Source organism: Cinclus cinclus, chromosome 6 (assembly GCF_963662255.1).
Source record: "Cinclus cinclus chromosome 6, bCinCin1.1, whole genome shotgun sequence".
Taxonomy (NCBI): domain Eukaryota; kingdom Metazoa; phylum Chordata; class Aves; order Passeriformes; family Cinclidae; genus Cinclus; species Cinclus cinclus.
Window position 1 is genome coordinate 30,111,654 of NC_085051.1, and position 24,969 is coordinate 30,136,622.

General features: G+C 40.5%; 2 protein-coding genes across 6 annotated transcripts in view; one reads left to right on the plus strand and one right to left on the minus strand.

Annotated features, from left to right (window-relative positions):
- The window catches only part of ZFYVE26 (zinc finger FYVE-type containing 26), a 47,554-nt gene extending 28,839 nt beyond the window's left edge, over nt 1–18,715 (minus strand). For 2 of the 3 annotated variants that reach the window (XM_062495928.1, XM_062495925.1), the window contains exons 1-17: nt 18,484–18,715; nt 16,974–17,052; nt 16,202–16,291; nt 13,901–14,453; nt 12,435–12,565; nt 11,466–11,630; nt 10,283–10,371; nt 9,860–10,020; nt 6,435–6,617; nt 5,184–5,837; nt 4,428–4,517; nt 3,680–3,748; nt 2,900–3,051; nt 1,404–1,602; nt 815–1,078; nt 534–632; nt 88–252 (exon numbers count right to left, since the gene is read on the minus strand). In XM_062495928.1, the coding sequence (XP_062351912.1) occupies nt 88–252; nt 534–632; nt 815–1,078; nt 1,404–1,602; nt 2,900–3,051; nt 3,680–3,748; nt 4,428–4,517; nt 5,184–5,837; nt 6,435–6,617; nt 9,860–10,020; nt 10,283–10,371; nt 11,466–11,630; nt 12,435–12,565; nt 13,901–14,453; nt 16,202–16,291; nt 16,974–17,052; nt 18,484–18,674 (3,334 nt within the window). In that variant the 5' untranslated portion in view covers nt 18,675–18,715. The remainder of the gene's footprint in view (nt 1–87; nt 253–533; nt 633–814; nt 1,079–1,403; nt 1,603–2,899; nt 3,052–3,679; nt 3,749–4,427; nt 4,518–5,183; nt 5,838–6,434; nt 6,618–9,859; nt 10,021–10,282; nt 10,372–11,465; nt 11,631–12,434; nt 12,566–13,900; nt 14,454–16,201; nt 16,292–16,973; nt 17,053–18,483) is intronic. The other variant, XM_062495926.1, reaches the window with a different exon arrangement.
- A 1,008-nt stretch (nt 18,716–19,723) lies between these two features.
- Nucleotides 19,724–24,007, plus strand: LOC134045376 (galectin-related protein A-like). 3 transcript variants are annotated; one of them, XM_062495125.1, is made up of 5 exons: nt 19,724–19,864; nt 21,632–21,720; nt 22,486–22,660; nt 23,025–23,209; nt 23,734–24,007. In XM_062495125.1, exons 1-4 carry the CDS (start codon nt 19,841–19,843, stop codon nt 23,166–23,168), a joined length of 432 nt encoding a protein of 143 aa, XP_062351109.1. In that variant the 5' UTR covers nt 19,724–19,840; the 3' UTR covers nt 23,169–23,209; nt 23,734–24,007. The 3 variants fall into 3 exon arrangements, with proteins under 3 accessions (XP_062351109.1, XP_062351110.1, XP_062351108.1); XM_062495126.1 differs by having other exon boundaries at nt 21,610–21,720; nt 23,025–24,007; XM_062495124.1 differs by having other exon boundaries at nt 23,025–24,007.
- Nucleotides 24,008–24,969: the final 962 nt, after the last annotated feature.

Below are 24,969 nucleotides of genomic sequence, written 5' to 3' on the forward strand. Positions count from 1 at the left end.
TACTAGAGTTAATGCTGTCTGGAAAGTCCAAAGCAAAAATTTAGATCCATGTATCAATCAGTCTTTATATTCACAAAAATAACTCACCCACAGAACGTTCAACACATGTCAGTGCTTTTAGGATATAATCCAAGTTTTGCGATAGAACAATTTCATTAGTAATACTTTCTTCAGTCAAGGCAGGGTAGCAAGCTTGTAGGAGGTCTACAATACTGCATCGAAAATGACTCCCTATTTTCTCATCTGACACCTCTACAAAGAGGGAGAAAGAAACAGCAACTATAACAAAGACAAGTATTTTTGCATAGAAGAAGGCCCACAAAACCAGAAGTGTATTATAATACAGAAAACCAGAGCATTTCAGATTATTCAGAATTGAGCTTGGGTCATGTCCCCCTTGCCTTTTTTGTTATAAATACTAAGCTAAAAATGAAAAGTTAAAATTTACATTGCAACAGAAGACAAGAACTTGATTTAAGCACATTTCAACAGAAAGCCTTATCAGGAAAGCATACTATCTGGTCTGGACTGACCTTGTGATGTGCAGGAATAGTTGAGAATTTTACTTATTTGCTGGAGAACTGCTGGAAAACCCTTTACACCTTCAGAGTGCAGTAAAACAGGTCGGCGGCCTGGAACAGTCATTGAGCAAAGGGAGACAAAATCAAAGTTAGGAGTGGAAAAAAGAGACATTAACATGAAAGCAAAAACTGAGCTTTAATTAAGACTTGGGTGTTAGCACGAACAACACAGCATAGGGAGGCATTTTCTGTTCCCAGGCCCATGCTAATAAACATAAAAATCAAAAGCTTACCCCGAGTTTCAAGGCTGTTGTAGAGTCTTCTCTCTGCTGTCTCCAGAAGCTGTTTGCATGTCTTCCAAAGATGGCACTGAGTACAAGCCAGGTCAAATGCTGCCATTGCTGAAGGATTAAGGTCCTCAAGGACTTCTCGCAGAGGATCAGCATGCTCCAGCTGGATGTTTCTGATCCAGAAGTTTTCTTGAAGAGCAGGGGCAAGACTTCCAGAAGTTGCAAGCAATTTATCAGTAACATCCGAGATGGAATAAAATACCATACCTATATGTGTCATCAAAAACACACAATCACTGGTTAACAGCATCATTCGATCAGATCCTGTAATGGGTAACTATTTTTTAATCCTTAGAGAAAATAATTCCATAGGTGGCCTGCATCATGGACCAATCAATTACTGCCGAATAGATGCAACTAATTAGGCATCAACAGCAAATTTTTAGTATTCCTAGTCTCTTTCTAACTTAAAGAACCACCACTCACCCTTCTGAACAAAGACTACACTCATTTTGACAGTATTCCAGTTGCCTTCTCATATTTTTCACTTCTCCACAACCCTTTGTGAGAATTCAAAAAACCCAATCCTTACCAGCTGCTGCTGCATTTCCAATAGCCTGCAGTGTTGAACGGCCACTGCCAGATTTCCTGATGCCTCCAGTGCCATCTGATGCTTGATTCTCAATATTGTGCTCCACTCTTGTCATTTCTCGTACTGCCTCTTGGTAACGCTCCATGAAAACCAATTCACCATAGCAAGGGGAAGTCTCCAGATTAAACATCAAAGCCACCTTTCAAAAGTAACAACAAGTAATTAGAGAGGATGTCAAATGAAGTTTTCAAAGGTCAAAGAGCTCAGGGAGAGGCTTTAGAGGTGACAAAGGAATAAATTAAATACTTTAACTGAAAAACGTCCCCACAGACACAACAGGCTGAAATGGTGGGGTGTTCTCCTACAGAGTTTTAAGTGCCTAAAAAAAACCAAAAAATAGTCCTCAGAGATGTTTTTCAACTATTATTATAAAGCTTACCTATTACTTGCTGCAGGACTAGGGCTGAATTAATTTTCATAACCCACACATTTCATAACAAAATTTCTTCACAATTTCAATACACTATGTAATGAGAGATATCTATCAAGTTTGCCTCCAAAGCAGACTATTTCAAATAGATTTTTATTCAGCAAGGAATACCTTCTCGAAATTTAAACAAAGAGTAGCTATGCAGAGCTATGCAAGTTCCTAGTATGAAACCTAGAACAGTACACAAACCAAACTTGAATGCTTTATCATTGGTGATACTGAAAATCAAGGCAACAAAGCAAAACAAAATTCTCCTCTGGTCCTTAAAGTAGGGAAAAGATGAAGTGGCATGCCTGGAATCAAACAGAACTAACTGGCTGAGTAGTAACCTGATGTTAATGCAATATTTAAGTGATATAAACTGCTTTAGTATGTCTATCTGAAACTCAGCCAGGTCACAGCTTTTTGCAGAAGATCCACTCACTGATGCACCTCAAGATTTTTTTCAGAGCATCAGCTCAAGAGCCACACAGAGAAAGGCATGCACAGCTGTGAGGGAGCAAAGAATCACAAACACACAGACTGTCAATTCTCAAGTCTTTCTGCCCGTTTTCAATACCACAAATTTAGTCTCAAAACATACTTCCTTCAAATGAAAGTAATCACTACTTTGGGTAAAGAACACCTTTGCATGTTTCTACCAGGGTTACAAGTGGAAGACTGTCATGGTTTTAAAAAACTGATTATATAAAGCAGTTCAGATGCTGCTTCTTCATGAGAATTCCTATGAGCTCTTTGTGCTCTTCAGTCAGTTGAAACACTATGCTTGACTAGCTCTCATCAAACATTTGCATGCTTTGAGAACCCAGGTGTAGAGAAAGCATTTTTACATAACAAGGTAGAAAAAAACCCTGCATCCGTGGGATGTTGGTTTGGAATATCTTTGTTCCTTCCACTTGCTTCTACTTCTGAAGTGATTCTTTCACTTGGAAGCTCTGTATTTGCTAAATGCAGAAGAAGCAGAAGGAATTTAATTCAAAAATCAAAATATATGCATTATATTTACCTGGTGGGCTTCCACAAAGTTTCCTCTTAAAACACAAGAAACTAACAGTGATTCTGGTGGGGAAAGCATCATAGGAATGAGGGAGTTCTGCTGATGTGGTGTTGCCCTGCTTTCCAAATCACTCAAGCCAGACACACTACTGGTACTTCCCTCTGCAAGACAGAATTAATCAGTATACTATCAGGGAAAACACATCTCACCAAATAACAGCCACCTATCACATAACACCATTTCACATATTTAACTCAAAAATATCGGAGCAGACTTGCAAAAAAAGGTTTCAGGGTAAAGAGTTCAACATAAATACCCTGTTAAAAATTCTCATAACATTTTCTATTTGGTCAGAATTTGCAGTTTGGATCTCATCCCCATGTAACACTTTTCAGCAGCTACGTAACATGCACACAGTGCTAGGCACTGGTTCAATATGGACAAAGGGAGAAGTCTAAAGCATCTGACCTATTAGATCAGTCCAGCATGCCTAAGCATGTCTTAGCTTACATGACTATCAGTTCATTAGCTTTTCTGATGGTGTACAGATCACTACATTGCTTGCATACTGTTTACTGCAAGCCAAAGATGCCAAGAAAAATGTAATTCTCTTATTCCAGAAGAAGACACATGTGCAATTCAACTAGAAAAGTCCTTCAAAAACGGGAGCTCTGAGAAATTAAAATATATAATTCTGTCCTGCACTCAGCAGTAATTCACCTTAACCAAGCAAATTCTTCACCATGCACATTGAAAAGACAAAGAAGTATTAATTTTGTGGCTAAATACCTGAGGTACTGGTGCTTAGCTCACTACTTGTGCTTTCTAATGATGGACTGGAAGTTCCCTCTTTCCCATCTAAAATGAAAACAAATAAAAATCACCGCATTAAATGCACTTTTACTAAACAAGATAATTTAAACCTACTGCAAATAACAGATTAGGCAACCTCAAAGGATCTTCAAGAGTAAATGAGCTACCACTAGCATCTATGATAAATGCAAAAACTCCTGATTTGAAGAAAATGCTGGGCTAGAGACTATGTCGCGGTGGCCCATCAGTGACTCACATCAGATACTTTGAAGCTTCTTATTTTGGGACATGTCACTCCAAAATCAAACATGCCTTTTAAAAGCTACATAGAAAAAAGGTGAGGAACACCACTTTCTCCTAGGCTGTCAACTTATGCCACAGATTCCTGTTAATTCACATCCTAGGTAATACCACAACAGGAATGAAAATACCAAACAGTCACTGGATACAGTGGAGAAAGGGAAAAACTAGTACTGTAGTTGAAGTTTTCCCCTGCCCCAAATCAGACTACGTATGGAAGAAGGTATTTTTGCAGGTGAGCTTTAGAAAACAGCCTCAATCCAAGTGGAACTGGACTAAGACACCTCAAACCACTTAAAAAATTAAAGGAAATAAATCTAGAACTTTACTCCTAGGCCATGAAATCTCACTGCATTCAGCTATGAGCTCAGCAAAATTATGCACATTTCAGAAGTGTCTTCTCCAAGTCACTTTTTCAACCCACCTGTCTTGTACCTCTGATATCTACTTCGTTTCTTAAAGCTGGAGCACCTTATTAAAGAGCAGTATCTCCTGGAGGCTGCAAGCTGATGTTCTGTGAAATATTTAGACAAAAACATTACCAAATTGCTTTATAGAGGGAGACTTGACAAACAGTTCAACACAAGTTTGGAAACTTGCAATATTTAAGGTCCAGATTGCAAACTCTTTCCTGGGACACGGAGCTAACATGGTCTGAGAGACACAATAAGATACACGTGATACAAGACAAAAATTTCATAGCAGCAGGGCTAACAAGTTATGGGCTATGGAGGAGGGTGGGAAACAGATTCCCAAGTGTGTTGTTCCAGCTACTTAAACAATCATCCAGAATAATACAACTTCCTCTGATACATGTTCCTAACATGCTTCCAGACAAGGCTAAATCAACACTGCCCATGAGCAAGCTGAGACTATTTGCCTTGCACTGGATCCAACACCACTGTGTCCCTTCATATCATTGCACTGTGACTTGTGACAAAGGGGTGGGACAAAGGCAAACAGAAGCAGGGCATCCCCAAAGGGAAAGGAAAAGAGAAAAAGATTCAAACTTTCTAAACAGAATAGAGATCACTTCTGTTGGAAAACAGTGCAAGAACCAGGTCACTCTCCCATTATCTGCCAAAATGTGTTCCCTCAGTAAGATGTTCACAGAATTTAGTCTTGAGATCACTGTCTCAACAGCTGTAACATATCAGAAAGTGCCAAATACAAACCCTACCTGCATTTCTGTTACTCATCACCACCTTGTATCGCCAGTGAGCTTCAGAAAGGTATTTGGAAAACTGTAACACGCGACTTCCAAAGGCATCTCTGCTTGCAGAAACATTCAAGCACTCAACAAGCTCCAGCTCTTCACGAAGAACATTACTGGAGTCCCATGGGAGAGAACTCTGAATTTCTTCCAGCTGGTTGAGCAGCAATGTGAGGAAGGCCTCCATAGCTACATCATCCACTAAAAACCCAGTAACACCACTGGTGAAGTGTTTCAGATCCAGGTAGCTTGGCTTAGAGGTTCCACAGCTTTTGCCATCTAACATGGAATCACAAAGATCTTGGGTATCTGTGTGATTTGTTTGTGCAACCAGCAGTTGCTTCTCTGATTTTTTTTCAGCCTCTGTTAGGTGTTGTGGACTTTGCAAGGTGGAAGGCCGTCGACTGGCACTGCCTTCTATGCTCAGAGTAGCACTCTTTTTGTCAAGGTCTTCATCCTCTGCATAGTCCTCAGGTAGAAGAATCTCAGTATAGAGGTCATCATAGGAAACAAAAAGCAAGGAAAAAATATTTTCCAAAACCTCCAGGCGCAGAGGAATGGGAACACTCCTTAAGAAATACTGACACTTCACAATGTACTGAGGAAATACTGCAGAGCAACCTGTATAATTAAAAACAAAAATAAAGAACATTAACTACATTTCTCAGGGATTCCATGTTCCAATTTGTGCCTTTTAAGAAAATCCCAGAAGAGGAAACTAGCCCAGTGGCTCAGACCCAATCATTCCTCCAAAAACCAAGTAAATATATGTCCAACATTTTACATTTAGAAAGGTAGTAATGCCTACTCCCTCTGAGCAGTGCCAATTATCACTTTGTTGAATGATGTGTAAATTCAGATTATACCCATTCTATTTATTAAATCAGTTTCAGCTCTGGGAAATCATAAGCTCTTACAAAATTATCTGTCACTGTGATCCTGTATCTACTATCACTTCCTTTTAGCACTCCACGTTTTGTACAATTACCTTAAATGTTTTAAAACAAGGCCAGTAGCTTATTCATATCTATTATTCCTGAAGGTAACACCACCTCAAAGAAATAGCATTATACTTGCTTGCAAAGCATACACAGCCCGCTGAATAAATACCATATGTACAGAGGGTGCGACATTATCCCAATACTAAGTGATAATTCAGAGTCCAGCAATTGGATGGAGAAGCACACGTTACTGAACCTGAGAAAGGAGGCCAATCACCTGCTAGTTCTCCAAAAGCTGCATCCTCAGGGATATCACCAAGAAGGCTGTGCACACAATCCTTGCACTTGGCATGCCCGTGTGAATTCACACAGAGAGCATAGATTGCATACTTCATGGCACAGAATGCTCGGAAGAGCGCCAGGTTGCGCTGCTGACTCAGGGTATTAGGGAGTGTGGCTGCTGTGGAGGGAAATCAGGGCAGTGAGGGGGTAGGAGATAAACAAGAAAACAAGTTAATTTTCTCCTGCGCTTCCTGCAAAGCAGTATTTAATCAGTCTTTCTTCCCCAGTGCTGTTTTTGTCTCAGCTTTGATCTATCTCACTGTTACTTTTGAAAAAAAAGCCCAAACAACCCAACCCAAAACAGATGGGCACAGAAAAGTCAGGTCTGGATCCCCTTCTAAAAATGAAATTTTCTGTGAACTTGTGTAACAGGACCTGGCTCCAAGAGAATGACCAAAATCCCTCACAATGACTCTCTTTAGCAGTGTATGGTCAAGCAGTACTGCTGCATTTACAACAGAGGGGCAAATTCTGCTTCATTCCAGCATCTTAGAATTCTGTGTTCTAGTACACTGTAGATGAGTAGGGAAACAGTATAGAAAGGCTATGACTGTAGTAAGAATAAGAACCTCTTCAGATTTGTACTAATAAATAGATATCATGGTTGATTCACAGCGGCTGACACAGTAGATCAAATACAATCTGCAACTGATTAAAGAACCACAGTCTCACAATTTCCTTCACACATTTATGATACAGGCAAACTAGAAAAGTACTGTACCCACTTCTCCCCTTTGGGTTTTTTTGAGGAAAGGTATCACATGCCAGAGACATGATCCCTTCTTAGAACAACAGAACAGGAGAGCTGCAAATTGTAAAAATCACATAATCATCATCCCTTTCACCCAGGAACACAATATAGTGTCATATATTCTGTTACGCTGAGTTTAGATGAATTATTCATCTCCTGTAAAAAGGTTAAAAGAATCCCACAACAAAGAAAGAAAAAAACCCTGACAACCACGCCCAGTGTTAAATGAGTGCTTGGAATCCACTGTCCTGTATTCTTAAACAAGTGATGGGTTGTCCCTCTACCTGTTGTCATGCAGGAAAAGCATTAGCCAAGTTATTTTTTTTAAACAAAGCCCTGGTACAAAGCACAATGTACTGACAATGTCCACATCCAAATTCTGGAACTGAACAAAATTACCTAACCTAAAAATTGTTTCAGCACTGTCCTCCAGAAAGTTTGAGCACGATTGCAAAGAAAAGCACTAGTCTGAACTCTTCTGAAAACTACAGATCAGCCAAAGCAAAAGGACTGAGAGCACAAACAGTTGGAAATAGTTATTCCCTATCACTGCCATTCTAAACAGTGACAGTGATGGAAAACACAGTGTAGACAGCAGACAGAACTGAGGAGACATCCAAGTATGAATCCTTTGCAGAACTCACACAGCCACTGAAATTCTACTGTTGCCCAGAAGCCCTACACTAATATGTAAACAACCAAACAGCCCTCGATACCACTGTCTTAAGAGGACTTCAGGCAGGTAAAGCCAGAGATTTGATAAATACAGTTCTCTGGAAAAGAGAAATAGTTATATGGAGATACTCTTAAGACAGATACCATAATCAAAATTAAGTTTAATACATTTCTGCCTCATAGGTGGATAAATTTAGATGCAGTGACTCTGTGTCAGTATTTGTACATACACCAATCCTTTTGCTTGTACCAATACTGAAGAACAATACTTTAACTATTATCACCGTTTTTCCTATGCCAGAAATACTAACACCTTTTTCTTGAATACTGAAACTCATGAGGAAATTGCTGCTCACCACAACTGATCAAAACCAGTGTTATGCACAGCTTGAACTCAACTGTTTACCAGTACCACTACTCTGGTTTCACTACTGCAGCTGACAGATATGTAAAGCAGGGGAGGAGGGGGAAGCATGCAGGGTGATGGGAGAAAAAGGCCTGTTAACACTACTACATCTGACAAAACAGAAGTCTAAGACTCCTCTCTTCCCTTTAAGGCTCAAATTGGATTATTTTAAAGGAGATTCTATTAAGCTGAGTTTATAAAATCATCTGAATTCTGTAATAATTGCCGGATTGAAAAGAGAAGGAGGACTTGTCTTCTATTAATTATTTCCATAAATTAATGCAACATGAAAAAAAAAGAAGAGAAACTGCAGCTAGAGTTCTTTTGCCACAGTCATGCAGCTCCCAGAAGATATTATGAGATTTCCTCTTCCTTTTTTTGAAAGGCTTTGACAGAATTTAGGCAGAAAGTAGTTAAAATGTAAGAACTGACTAAAAATCCCCACAACACCAGCAACAACAAAACAATTTCAGAAAGCAAGACACTGAAAATAAGGATATATAGAGAGTCTCAATTCCTACATCTTTAAAGATTATTCAAGACAAATGTTGTGATAATTTTAACACCAAAATCTGTAAAAGTAGAAATAGAAACCAACATCACAACAGCATCATATGAAAGGAGAGAATTATGCTTTCCACTAGGCAATCTGGAAAAGTATGTGCAAGATCCATCACTGAGAGTTGTCCGTGCAACTCAGGTTGAAATTACACATGTCCAAATTCAGAAACGTAATAGAAATATTTAGAAAATAAATACTGTGGCTTTTTAGGTTCCAGTACATGCAGGAAAACAGAGCTTCTGTATCATTATTAAGAGGCCCTATCAGAAAACAGCTTTAAAATTGCAGCAGCTGAACCTGGATGCAGACTGCAATCAAGAGTGTCCAAAGATAGTCACTTGTAAGTAATCCAGTGTGTTTAGTATTTCAGGTGTTTTAGGCACCCAATAGGAACATGGGAAGATAAGAGAAGTGAGCCAGAAGTGATGTGAACACAGGCTGTAGCTAAATCTTACTGATTTAAATACTAAATTTGAATTTGGTAACAGTTAATATTAGAATTTTAAAAACCCTCTTTTTATCTCTCTCAAAAATGAAGATGTAGTACAAGGTATTGTCAATTTCATCTGGTTTTGCTCTTTGATTTTCAATTAAAGTGCACCAAAATACAAACCACACACTTCCTTTTCAAACTAAAGGCGTTACGAAATACAGAAATTACAATGAACAGCATACATCATGACCATGTGCAAACTCTTGTTACCATCTTGAAAAAGCTCTTTCAGAGATCTGTTCTTGTGAGATCAAAGATATCTTACAACTCCTTCTTGAAAGCCAATTTACTCCTCAAAAGGTTACTAAGATAATTTCCACATGGTCTCTAGATTTCTTCCACAGAACAGCTAGTAACTGGTATCTTCCACAATTACAGAAGCAGGTAAAGAGAACAAATCCTGGCAGAAGTACTGAACATACATAATCGATGGATTGTGAGTTTCCTGTATTCTCACAACCCTACACATTTACCCTGCATCTGCTGGTCTCTAGCAGGAACTTTTTGAAGAAGCTCAATAACATCATCTTCATTCAGTGCCAGAATATTGGTGAGATGATGCAGAGAATACACAGCAGTGTGGCAATCCAGATTGTGCAAGTGTTGCAACAGAACCTTCCTCGGGACAGTAATGCTGCAAGAGAGAACGAAGAGGTGGCACAGATTTAAGTCTCAGCTACATTTAAATATGTAACTCCCATTCTAACTCTGATTGAACCAAACTACTGCAATTAAAAACAAAGAGCCTAACTGCAGCCCGTGAGAAATTCTGAGAGCTTGTATATACAGTCACTATCAGATGATTAGCTAAGAAAATAATACCTTCTCTATTTGCATGCATAAACTGACTTAATAGGTAGATTCAGGAACACAGTTTGGAGAACTGATGATTTTACCTGTTTTGCTGCATGCACCATTCAAGAACTTCCACATGAGCCCACAGCCCATCACAAAAATCTTTCAATATTGAATCATTGCACAGATCCTAAATAGAAAGAGAAATAAAAGAATCTCTTTACAACAAATCCCCCAGCCAGACAGCAGAACCAAGCTTGCATCACACATGCATGTTTGCAAGACTTCTTTACTTAGTAATAAATTTCAAATACAAAAAACCTGCCAGATTTATTACAAAGCCAGCAAAGGAGGGCTATTCTGTCAGAACTAAGAGTCAGCCTCCCCTTGACACATCTACAGACCATAGAAAGATGGCTACATCCCTTTTCAAGTGTTATCTTATAAAATGGAAATTAATGCTTCTTAGTAACACTCTAAAGCTAATCTCTAGAATTAATCATGTATTAGAAAGATGACATACTGGGTAGCAGACGGTTATTCTCCTTTTCCAAGTGCTTTTCTACTACAGATGACTGCTTGCTAAAAGTAGCAGAAGCTACTAAGTAGACTTTTGGTGTATTACCAATAAATAGCAACTCCCTTAAGGCAATACCAGCTTAAGTCAGCACTGTGGCCCAGCAGTACAAGGCTCATCTCCCCACTTCTGACATCTAAGCCAGCCAGCAGGCATCATCTGAAGTGCAACTACACCTTCAGAGCTGGAACCCTGTCTCTTTTGCAGATGAAGACCACCCCCAAACAAAATGGACCTTTTGCTCACAGCTCTTGTCATTTATAATTTTGCTTTGAGAATGAGTATAAGGAATTTCCAAGCTACCCTGTTGTTAAATTAAGGCCCGAATTAGTCACTACCCAGGGATGACTCACTGGAGGAAATTACATGAAAGAAAGATGCCCCAACTCTTTTCAAAACTGATCAACAACCACTGCTGTTTTCTCTATGCTGTTCATGTTAACAGCACATTTTGTATGAGTTTATGCTAGAGAAACTTTCAGAGTTTCCCTTGCAGTCATACTATCCTCATAGTCTAGAAATAAGAAGAAACACAAGTGTCCCATAATGTCACCTATATATGACTGTCATAGCTTAGCTTTTTAAATTTCATTTTAAGGAAGACTGATATTCTCAGTGAAAACTCCCTGGTTTTACTTGTTTTTGCAAACAAATTGCATTATCTGGACTCACACTGGGATACTGCCACCTGCTTTCTGCTGATTTACCTGAGTTTTGTGCAAAGTCCATAACAATGCTTTTGCTGATTCTAAGCTTTGACAGTGAGTCCATCCCAGCAACACCAAGAGGCGGCTAAGGGGATTGAATTCTCTCCTCAACAAGCTCTTCAGGCCCGAGTAGTCTTCTCTTTTTAGTAAAGCTAATGCAGTCACCTAGAAAAGAAAGAAATATTATTTTTTTCCAAAACATGGGGATCCATAATGCCTGGCAGACTGTGTAAGCAAGTAGCCATTTCAATATCAGCTTCCCTGAAATAGCCGAGTTCTGCACCTGGAACTTCCCTAAACTAATGTTGTCCAAGCCATCAGGATACTCATCAGTAAAGATGTCTTGAAGAAAAAAAAAACACTATTTCAAATGCTTACTGCAGAGCCAACTCTACATTATCTTGGCATTCTTTCTAATCATTACACCTCTGCCAAGGACATCATGCAAAAGACTTCTACAAGCACATTATGCAAAAGTTGAAACATGTTCAACCTTAAAACCTCACACTTTAACAGTGACCACTTGCCTGTATTCTAATTCTTCTATGTGCCTACATAAAAATCAATTAATTCATAACAGACTATTTTCACCAAAAATTTTACCATGCAAACTAGTCTCACTGCCCCAAATCTACCAGCATCAGAAAGCAACAAGTTCAAGGTCAGGAGGTAAATGGTGTATCCAAGAAAACTACAAGCAGAAAATGAGACTTCTTAAACCCTGATGATTTAATCTTTAGTCTGCATGCAGATGAGCTTTTCCAAAAATCTCACCAGCAGTTTTATGTTCATTGCACTGCTCCAAGTAGGGGTGTTTATCACTGTTACCTCCTTGCTCCTATTAGTCATCACCCCTGGCAAACACTATTTGAATACAAAATGCTTCTGTGCACCACCGGGATATGTTCAACACAAGAGACTGACTTTAGCCTTCATTGGGTTTCCCTGTTAATGGTTTTATGACTGTACCAGAATCTGTTCCAGAAAGTGCTTGCTGTTGCTCAAGCAGTAGAAATATGCTGTCTTCCAAGAAGGAGCTTCTTTGGGATCTGAGAACAAACTCATCACAGCTCGCTCTGTATCCAGCTGCTCAGATGAACCTAAAAACATCAAAACAAGATTACTGTCCACTAGAGAAGGGTACCTTTAATTGCTATTATTTTCAACTGAGAAGCACTCAGTATTTCCTCAAGCACTAACCAGCTGTTACTAGCTAAAACTTCCACATTGTTACTGGGTAAACAGGAAGACCAAGCAAAGAAATTTGATAGAGGTCAGATAGAAAACCAGAAGAACCATATGGACCATCATTAACATAGCAAAAGCCTGCTCAGCACACAGGTTTTTTGCACCAGCTCAGGTCACACTGCCTGATTTTCTTTAGCCCAGCACACCCCTATCTGTGAATTGCATGGATTCTCACTTGTGCTTGAGACACTGTGCTACTTCACAGGACCTTAGCAAAGACTTGTGCAGCACAGGAACTTCTCAGATCTGTGCAAAGTGAGACCCAAACTACTCCAAATGAGAGTGAAGGAATGTGCATCTCCATTTCTCTTTCTTCACGAGGAAGCACTAACTCTAGTTATTATCAGAATTTCTAGAGTCTGCCACACCAGTCTGAACTTCCCTTCAGCCATCCCTGAGTGAAGGGAGAAGTGAGGATACAAACCCCACTGACTCATGCCTCAGTGAACAGAGGTGAGCAAAAGAGGGGTAGGCATTCTAGCTTTTCCCTCGTTGTCACTTTACTGGGCATCACTTGCCATTGAGCTTCAGCTGAGATCCACACAGAATCACAGGATATGCTGAGCTGGAAGGGACAATCAGGATCACTGAGTTACAACTAAATGTACGGGTCACAGGGAGCTAGACAGAGGCTGTCAAGTCATGGTTGGTACAAAACCAGCAGCTAGGCTCTGGAAAGTGAGTAGGTAATCAAAGTGCAACTTCTCTCCTGCTGGGGTATTGCTCTTCTGCACAGCTTCTTCTACTTTCATAAGTTTTCCAGTATTAAAGGGTTTGAACATTTTGGGATTACTGTTACTGCCAGAAATGGAACATACTCCAACACAGACAGCCCTGAGTTGGAGGTGAACAAATAAAAACTGTATACATATGGAATATCAAACTTCTAGTTACAAGCAAGATTTTCATCAAGAGTTGAGCAAATTAAAATAGAGCACAGTAAGGTGTGGTAAAGGCAGTGATCTCAAAACACAGCAGAGACTGCAGAAATGTAAGGGAGAGAACGAGTGTTCCTATGCCAATTCCTTGCTTTAAGGATCATTTACTTTAGCATCATCTTTCTAAAGACTCCATGGTTTAAGGCACCTTAGCAAGAGCATTGCCCGAGTTCTTGACTACTTGTCTGTTTAATGCCTTAATGGTTCTGTTAAACAGGAGATTAATACAAAGCAAAAAGTGAAACAAACCTTTTTGTGTTGATTTTGACAACAAAAACCTTTCTCTTGTTCTTTCTGTGAGAACACTGCTATAGAGGCTTAGCAGGCCATGGCTCTGTTTCCTCAGCATACAGTTTAGTAGCTTTTCTTCCCTCAGTGGGCTCCCCTCAGCCCAGCACACATCCAAGAGCTCCCTGAATAAGTGCTTTATTTCATCTGCTTGATGCTCCACCTCAAAAGTCACTATACTGAGAGCAGTATAAATTGTGTCTACCAGTTCTCTTTGATCTAATTCAGCTGAAAGCTCAGAACCGGTCTGAAGCCTCTGCAGAGATTTCAAGGAGTCACAAAGAAACTCAACAAAGATGTTTTGCAGAGAGCGATATTGCTGGAGTGAGGAGCTGTGTGTGCCTTGTTCCCCCTGGAAGAACTCCAGCAGGGCTTTTGCCCTCTGGGGAGCCCGCAGCAAAAGCTTCCGGAGAGCTGAAACAACATCCAAACTGAATTTGTGAGAACAATCATCTCTTCTTTTGCTGTCTGTGATGTGCTTGTTCTGCATACACTCAAATGCTTCCAACAGCTCCTGGTAGGGAAAAGAGTAATAAGCCTTTTAGACTACATTACCATATGAAATGAATTATTTAAAAAAATAGAATAAACTTGAAAGCAAGCAGATAATTCAATTTGGAAACATCACACTACCTAAGAAATCCATTAATAATGGTCCACCTTGTCCAATATCTTTCCTAGAAGAGTGGATATGCATGAATATGTAACAAAACACAAAGAATCCTGCAAAAGAAGTACACTATAAGGACCATAAACAAGCAAGGAACCATAGCAGTCCCTATGGGTGAAGCACTGCCATATTCTACCTCTAAGCAATACCCTAATGTAACTGTACCTTCATAGTTCACTGAGAGCATAATGATTGGTCAGGGGTTTTTTTTCATCCTGCTTTTCCAGATTTGTACCATCTACCAACTACACCATCCTCATCAATTTTTCAAATCTGATTAAAGCTGATCAACAGATTCAGAGGGTGAGGGACAAGCCAGTTGAACAGCACTCAAGCAACACTTTTGGCACTCCTGGAATTATGTGAGTGCTGCCCTTGGCTCAGAGACACCTCAGAGATTACATAGGGGAGAGGTGCTTGGGGTGCACAAAGAATGAGAAGAGAAATCAAGTCCACAATACTCTTTTTTAAAAATATTATTTGCTGTATCAAAATGTAACTACCTACCAACATGCCTCTGACAGAAATTGTTGCAAAGATATGAGATTTTTGAATCTCATGTTTCTGTGCAACACTGGTGGACAGTGTGGATAACGGCAGAATCATTCACGACCTCGGAAGTGAGACAGTAACATGCACAGACTTCATTATTCATTAAGAGACTTCAAGCAGATTTATTTTAATGACTTTCAAGTTTACCTTGCTTGTTTTCATCCTGCAATTGTTAGTTCTGTATCCTTACTGAAATACTGAACAACTTTTCCTAGGCTGAAATAGCTTCTGAATATAGTAAATTTTCATTTTCCTCTTAAAAAACAGACCAACTAAAAGAGTATCTTTAAGGAGTTAGAATCTATAGGACCAGAAGCAAGATCTTATGACATTTCACACACCACAACAGATCTGAATCTGTCATAACTAACATCAAATTAGGACAGTTCTACAGTTAGTAATTTTCCTGATATTCTGCCCTATACTTGCTTTTCTTATATATCTTATATATACATCTTTGCATATTTGCACATACTTCTCAAATAAATCAGCCTGCATCTTTTAATTAATAATGGCAAATGGATCCTGGACCTCAGAACACATGTCATACCAATCTCTAGTATCCAATGTCAGCAGTAATAGTAGAGTATCCAAAAACATTCAGAAAGAGGGAAAAGGGGTGCATAGCAGATGGAAATTAAGACCTCCGAAGAAAGAAAGAGAAAATACACATACTTTTAAAATGTGCTTATTGACTATAGTTTATTTTGGCTCACAGCAGGTTGTAGGTTTATGATAATTACAGGTGTCTGTGGATTGAAGACTGTGGCAAGCAGCTGCAGTTAGGACTGATGTGTGCTAGAAAAGGCATGTAGAAAAACCTGATCCTTGCCTGCCTGCAGCCTCCGCTCTAGCCAGAGAAATCACTTGCAGGCACATTGGATTAACTTCACAAAGGAATCTGAATTACACTCTCTCTCAGCTGCCTAGAAGATTAATAACACATTAACATCTCAGGCAGTTAGCAGGAAGCATTAACTTTGATCTGATGAAGCTGGCATACTGCAGAACAAGAAGAAATAGGGCATAAAGTAGCTCACCTTTAGGACTTCCTCAGAGACATCTTTCTGCAGTTCTTCCAAGAACAATAAAAATTCAGTTTCTCTCTGAAGAACAGCTGGAACATTTTTCTGAACCCATATAAGAATGGAAAACACATTAGTCAATACAACTTTTATTTACATTAGCATGTAAACATAATCATAGCTATTTCATTAACACTTCGAGGCAGACTGAAATATCTCTCTGAAGTAACCTAATTGTTAATTGAAGGCTATTCCAGTCAGGTTCTGCTCTTACACCAGTTGATTTTATTTATTCATACATTTGGAAACAGAGACCTCATCAAGAGTCACTAAACCATTGATTCATCAGAATGTGAAGAAAAAATGCAAGTCTAAGTAGTGCCAAGGACAAATTACTTTTAAAAAGAAGCATGCACATCCCTCAGCATCTAAAGCTTATAAAGAATTGTCTGATGCCTGAGCTACTTCATCTTTAATGTAAGAGAGGTGCTACACAAATGCGGAAGTTGATGTGCTCATGATTTTCATTTATATGAATGCAAAAAGCTAAAATGTTAGCTTCTAATGTATTTTTTTAAATCCTAGCTTTTCTCGTCAGTGTGAATATTACAGCTCTTTCTTGATAAATTTGTTAAATGCAAAAGCAGTACATGTCTTCAGATACCTGGACAACTTAATTCCACAAAATGTAGGAAAACCTACATTTAAAAAAGCAAGTAGGGAGACATTCTGCACTTGAAGTCAAAGCTATAAAGTGCATTTGGAAGTCATCAAGGTGTTTCTGTACCTGATTCCTGGCAAGCCATTTTTCCAGCACAAGAAGCCAAAGCCATGCATCTCTCCATGGGCTGGAATTCTGTCCCCACCTATAGCAGCAAGAAGCATATACAGTGGATTAAACAAGGTTGTCTGTATCTCCAAGATCCAGAGGTCATTTAGATTTTGTATTTCTTTGAGTAAACAAGATAAAAACAAGGACAAGTAGCCAAAGGGAAAAAAATGCAAAGAAACCAGAATATTGGTGTTCTTGCACATCAATTCAGTGATTTCTGCTGTGCAAGTAACTGGTTTTAGATTGGCTAAATACTACTGGCATAGTTCCTCAAAACAAAGAAATCTAGTTCTGGTGCAAAGTTCAGTCTGTATAGCTCTCTTTGAGCACTTCAGCAGATTTCACTGAAATGTGACCACTTGCCAAACGCTGCTATTTCCTGTTCTGCCTATATCTACCCAAAAAATGAAACTAAATTTTAGGTCACAGCAGCCCAAATGCAGCTCTATATTCAAATTAAAAGTGAAGTAATGTACCAATTAAACAAAGAATCCTTCTAAGTTCCATCAGCATTCCATATGCTCCAGTACTTCAACATCCCAAAAGCCTACAGAGTTAGGAACATATTCAGTACTGTCAAAGGGACTATGAAAATGAGAAAGCACAATATAGTTTCCTTTACTTCAAAAATCTCAGCACTACTAAGTAAAGCTTTTAAATGTGATAGTCCAGTTATTAAAGATCAAGAGATTGAAAATTCTCATGTCTCATGTGGCTGTTAGCCATATTCATCTAACCATGAGCACCCCTTCCTCCAGATTCCTTCAGCTGCTATCAGTGTAAATTGTTTCTCAGAACCTTTACTGAAATGTTACACAAACGTTAATGGGAAGAAGCGTGATCATCTGGTTAGACAGGAGGAAATACCAATGTTCCCTGAAGTGCTAGAAAGTCTCCCTTCATATTTGCCTAACTGAAGAAAGAAAAAGTAAGAGATTAAAACTGGGATTGAGTAAAACTGATGCCATTACAAAATACAGTGTGAGAGAAACAAGAAATCAACAGCATAATCTGAACTTTTTAGAATTGCAGTTTTAGAAATTAGGAGATTTTTCAAGAGTTGGAAACAAGATAACATTTTAAATAACAGCACCACTGATCGTGGTGGTTCCATTTCTAAATTAACCGAAGCTCAGCGTCAGAGAAATGTAATTTCAGGACACGGTCCTTTTCCTTCAGTAAAATCTAACAAAATCAGTTCTGAAATACTTCGAAGTAGTTTTAAGAATCAATCGCCATGTCAGCTACATAAATAAACACAACTCGTTATCCCGGTGGGATGGGCAGCCTGCTAGGTTCCTGGTCAGTGATAAGACATCAAAGTTCAGACAACAGCATCACAAGACACCTCAGCACTGAAGTGCTACTTCGCTGATTAGACCTGTCTCCCACAGCCAACACTAAACAAATTACTCCTCGCCATTTCACCTTCAAGTCTACGGAACCAGAGCAGAACCATACTTACCTTACCCCCACGGGGCAATTTACCAGAGCCTCAAGAATTGCCTCCACTTTCCCGGGGCCGTCGCCGTGCCATTGGCTCAGCTGGGGCACGCAGGCCTGTGCAAGCTCCCAGTGCCCACGCCGTACGCACTCACAGAAAAACCCGAAGAGACTCTCCAGAGAGTCCGCTTCTTCGTTCCCAAAGGAATACATTTTCCCAGGACGAGGGGATGACCCGGGCCGGGGTAACACACGCGAAGGCGACGCCTCGCTCCCTGGCGGGGCAGGGCGCGGCCCCGGCGCCGCTGGGCTCTAGAGCACCGCCCCGGCACCGCAGCCCTCCCCCGCCGCCATCTTGGGCGCCGCCTCAGCTGACCGCGCTGCCGGCCCGGCACGCGGGCAAGACGCCCGCCCATTGGCCGAGCCGGGGAGGAATGTAAATAAACCGCCATGTTTGGTTGGGGCGCCTGACGCCGCCGCGAGGGCCCGGGCAGCGCCAGTCCCGCCCCTCTGACCACGCCCACTAATCCGCCCCCCGCGCCAGCCCCGCCCCTTGTTCGTGCCTCGCGATGCTCTGATTGGCTCCCCCGGAAGCTCCGCTCCCTCCACGGACGCAGAGGATCCGTGAGGGCGCGGCCGGCTGTGGGTGGGTCTGTACACGTAAACACGCCTACATACACCCGTAGAGGTGCACGTACAGGGGTACCTACTTGTGTGGGAGTATATGTACCGCCTGTATAGCTGTATAACCCTCTATATGTACTTCACTCTGCGATACATATACATACATATATATATATATACCCCCCATGCATATATACAAATATATATACACATCTACAGTGTACACAGTATATGTAGGGCGTACAGACCAATATGTAGGTGTATATAAGACTGTAAAATGTGTATATATATATATATATATATATATATATATTTATGTAATTATGCATTTGAGAGAGCGTTGGTATCAATAAATAAATGACGTGGGGTTTGTATGTCTTACATATACAAGTATGCGTATGTAGCACAGAGTATCTTATGAGTATGCTATGGACGTTCACCCGGAATTTTCAGTACTTGTATAAAAGTGTGTAGGTACAACTCCAGGCACCTCTCCAGGCACAACTCCAGGCACATCAGCGGGCATCCCCCTGCCCTCCCACCGCGTTATTCGGGAGCTGAGGCGCAGAAAGCCGTGACTCAGCTGCTGGGCTGGGTGGTGTCCGGCCAGTGTTCGGCAGAGATAAGACCCCCCCCCTCCCTCCCTCAACATCCTCCCTTTATTCCGGGCTTTTTGTTTGCTTTTGTCCTGACGCACAAAACAAAAACTCCTCCGGGGCTGCAGCGGCGAGGCAAGTGTAAGAGGGAGAGCGGTGATGACAGAGGAGAGGTGTGCCAAAGTAAGTGACCAAGCCAGTCCCCAGGGCTCCTGAATGGAAAATATCGGATGGGAGCTGTGCCCATGTGCATATGCTGGGACCCTCCAATGAATTTTGCAGGAAGCTTGCAGGAGTTTCTACCATTACTTCCTACAGCTTCCTGCATATTTCTCACCTGTACGGTTAACTCAGTGTCTACAGATAAATGGTGTGTGGGCGCCTCCAAATTTTCTCCAGCAACGCTGGATGAGCTGTACCTGTTGAGACCATGTGGTGGGCATATGTTCTATTCAGTTCTGATACCCTCTGCCTTTAGTGATGGTACTTATTGTGGTGCACCTCTGCACAAACAATTTCTCAATGTGCACTTCCAGTTTGGGGTAGTATTTTGTGTCTTTTCTCTAGGCAAGGAAGAATTTTTAGTGGTACATGAGACCTGTATGAGCATGAACTTCATTTATCCTGAGATCTTTAATGCTTATTACCCGCTTTCTAATTGCTTTATCCAGTTTAAAATATCTCCCTACAGTCAGATTGTTGACTTGACAAGCAGTTTCCTTATGTAAGACATACTAAGTGCTTGATGCATTTCTTTTGTTACGAAGTTCAAAACATACTTGCTGGAGTCACCTGTACACTCCTGCAAGAGTAAATTTACAGCATTAACAATTAGTAGTACTGCTGTCATTTTTGAAGGTAAATTTCAAAATTATTCTTCCAATATTGACCTTGTTAGGAATTAGAAGTTTATTAATATATCTGTGAAGCTCTAAAGGTAGCTGGATGAGAATACTGAAGTGGGAAAATAAATTGTGTAAGGTCATCTTAGCAGAAGATACAGCTAGTGTAATAAAATTAGGAAATGAGGTACAGACAAAACATTTTTTATCTTGAATTTGTGTGCATATATTGTGCAGGTCTTCTAGCAAAATGGTCTGAGTTTTTACTTTGGAACACTGGAACGATAAAGCTCTTTTTATCTCAAACAGGGTCTGTTGTGCACTGCCTTGGAATATTATCAGTGTTATGCAAGTTGCCACTAACAGTGTTTTATAGCAGCTTCTTTCTAAGTGAACCTGCATGGGGAGTGATTACATGCTGCAGTGTGGTATTCTGACATTTACATTTTAAAGCCATTTCTGAAAATGAAGCTTCAAAACACCCCATCAATTGTTTCCAGGGTCTCTCTAATCATGTCAGCTATGGCCTGTATTAGTTCCTCCACTGACCATCAAAGCTGTTAGAGAATTGCTTGGAAAAAGAAAATGTAGCTCAGATCTTTGGGTGGTCTCTGTGAACAGGACAAAAGTAGATCCACCAAGAAGCCATTTTTTGCTTCTGAAAAGGTGTGACTTTTAAAGTCACTGTCACAAAAGGACTGGGATTGTCTGTGAGGATGTGGTCAGTATGCAGTGGCAGGGCAGCATCTATGCTGCTTTTACAGTGGAGGACAGAGGCTGCCTGGCCTGGTGTAAAGCCTGATGGTGCCAAGCTAGCCCACCAAAATCTGGTAGCAAATGTGAGGTGGCAGAACAGAGTAGGTTCAAGCAGACTCTGCACCACGTATCATGCTGCCACAAAGCTTCTCATCTGCTGGGACCAGAGCAACTGCAGTGCTGTTACCAGATTTATTGTGTCATTAGAGTGCCATAAGTGAGCTGGAAATACTTTTAAGTTCTTTTGTACATATAAAAATAAACCCAAGTTATGTCAGGTTATCAAAGCAGCTGTTAAAGCTGGTTTACCCACAGCATGACCCAGTGCAGCTATTTTCACTGTTCCCTGCAGGTGGAGCAGTATGTTGGTGAAATTAAAGGTGGCCTGAGACCAACCATGAAACTCACAATCATAGGCATGGTACACTCCAGACCCAAGAGGTAGGTGAAAGGACTGCTGGGGGCTTTGCCCTGCTATACATGCTCCTACCTGTCTTGTAAATTCAGACACTTGCTTGGACGTATGTGCTCTTTGAGGGAAGAAAGTCAAACAGATTAGCAATTTATGGCATTATATAATACTCCTGCACTCAGACTAAGGTTAAAAGGTCAGTGAGGAGTTCACTGTTTGGCCTTTCTGACTGCCCTGACAAGATTTTCTACTCCTTGCCCAGTGAGCTGGAGGGAACACACAAGTGGCATTTCTCCTCCAGGAAGAGGTGCAATTCTATCTGATTAAATTCCTGAATTTTGGTTGTCTGTGGGGGTTGGAATCAACACCATTTAAAAACCAGTTTTGGCACACGAGGTAGAGGTTCATTGCTGTCTTTTACCTGGACAACAGCAACTATGATCATTACACTTTTTTTGCACCTACAGCTATCAACTCCACTGCTTCCACTGGTGAAGAGTATGGCATAACCTCTTTTAGGACACAAATAAGTACATGCTGAAGGGTTTGATTTCAGTCAAGACAGAGGGAAAGCAACATCAGAAATCACTAGCGTTCCACTGGACACTGGGGCAGGAAACAAAGACCAGCTGGGTCTCATCCCTTTCTCTAGTTTCTAAGCCTGTAGAAGTCCTGTGTTTCAGTCTGACATGAAACCAACAGCTGTCTCTAGTCTCTATAATAAGCATCTGCCATGTTCACCATGTCCTTTCACATTTCTGAAAGTTCCAGTCATTTAATAGATTTTTTTTCAGCTTTTCAGTGACTCTGCTCTGTGATCCAGTGGATGCCAACAAAGACGTTGGGCTGTTATTTACTGTTAACTTCAGTGAGAAATCCATCACCCGAAATGCACGAATTGCTGGGAAATGGGGAAGAGAAGAGAAGACTATTCCTTACTTTCCATTTACAGCAGGCGACACGTTCAAGGTAATTTTTCAGGCAGTATCAATAGGGTAGAGAAAAGGAGGGGAGAAAAGCTGAAGGCTATGTATATGACCACAAACAGCCAGCCACTGACACTGCAAGGTTAACTAGTCTAGTATGGCACAGACAACAACAGTTCAAGCCCAGATGGGAAAGATGCATCCCTTTCTCTAATCATGGTGAGAGTACCCACTGGAGCTTTGCAGTATCATCTCAGAAAACAGTAGGTTATTTATTAGGTCCATTTCAGAAGAACTGGTAGACTTTCTGCTTTGCTATTCCCATAACATTTAGTTCTAAGCCCGTGCCGTTGAAATCAGCCAGGCTGCGGATCCCTAACACACTTCCCTGTCCTTTTCCACTGCAGATGGAGCTCTTATGTGAACACCAGCAAATACGAGTCTTGCTTGATGGACGGCAGCTCTGTGACTTCACTCACCGCATTCAGCCTCTGAATTTGGTGAAGGCTTTGCGGATCTCAGGGGATATCAAACTTACCAAAGTGGCTTGAAAAGAGAAGGTCCACAATACTACCAGAGGACATAGGAAAATGTACTTTCTCTTGTTTCAGACATGTTTTGTCTTTTTCCCCTTGCTGATTCTGGAGAGTGGGAACTGTATCTTTTTTTAATTTGCTGATGTGTTTGAGATACACACTTTTTTCCCCCATACACACTCACAGCAATTGCAAAGCTATGGCTAGTCTGGATAAATCTCAAAGCCTTTGCTGAGATACACTTCTGGCCTGCCAAACTGCAAGATTTATGATGTTATGCAGTATCTCACGTCCTTGTGGCTCCTTACCCCCTCAGGCATACCAGGTGGCAGAGCTCAGTCCTCTGTGGCGAGTGGCTGTTGTTAGCCTTGTGACTAGAAGTGGGCATTATGCAGGTGGTGGGTCAGAGAAAAGAGAAGGAGGAGATTTTCTTATAAATTAATAAGGGAGTCTGATGGGCCCCGGAACGGCTCATGTTATCAGGAGGGAATTGCTTTTTCTGGAAGCTCAGCTCATTCAGCACAAAACCACCTGTGTTCCCCAGCAGAGAGCAATAAATGCCTTACCCTGTCTCTTCCAGGCAGCTCTTCTGGAACTGAAAGTTTTTGACAGCTGTGGATTTCACAGTCTTCTCTGGATCAGCCTTAGAAAATTGTATCTGTAGCTGAAACTGCACTGCCCATTCTTGTTCTTGCATCTAATTAAAACTGCACCTTTTCTGGCACACTTTTTTACAAGCTCTCGAGTATCTGAATGCATGAAAATGTTGTGCTGTTATTTCATTGCTGTAGCTTTTGAGGAAAATCCTAAATACATGACAATTTTAATAAATAAATAAACGAGCATGTATCATATTCTGCCTTTGGTGATGAAGGTACTTCTTTTCAGTACGCAACTCAGAGAACAGAACATCTGTACAGAAATGAATCTGCAGATAGAGGGTTATCAAATTCCTCTATAACTTCATGAAAGATAGAGTACATGCTGTCTTTTTGAAGGCTCTGCAGAATCTGGCTGTCAGATACAGGTACTCAGATAAAACAAGGAATTTTATGAAAATAGTGTATCAGCAGGTTGATAAGGTGTTTGAGTAATAGCCTACATTCCATTTTACCCTCTGGTGTCTCAGTTTATATATAAATCTAAAATTACAGTGTATGAAACCATTATTTTTCATATATTCAAACTGCCCTCTGAGAAAAATCACATTTCTAAAAAGCACAGGATATTCAAATGCACGTTTTTGGGGTTTTTTAACATTTAATGACATCAAAGACAAGTTGAGTACACAAATAATGGAAAAATAATGACTTAAGATAGAAAAAGCAATAATAAGGACTGCTACGATAGTTCTCTGTTAAAGGGTGCTCCAACATAAATGGACTTACAGTAATAATCAGAAGAAAAAGTAGTGGTTTTATGGCTGAGGGATATCTTCCAATATATTCAGCACCAGAAATTGTCTGGAACTTCCACTGGTCTGATTTGATACTCAGGATCCTGTTCTGATGTGGGACATTACCAGCATAAGAGTAACCTATACGGTGGACAGCAAGATTCTTTGTTCTTTTCCAGTCTAACAGAGAACTAAACAGTAGAGCAGATGGATGGACAGACAGACCCTTTGTTTGTTTTGCAATGCATGTTATCCTGGCAGCTGGGTTGTGGCTTAGAGCAAGATTCATGTGGTATACCGAGAAAGGCAGTCTGAGACACCAGCACCTTTCATGACTTAGATGTTTCAGTCTTTACAAGCTAAGTTTATGACCCCCTTTATAAAGGGGAAAGGAGCAAAACAATTCTGCTTTAAGATAAA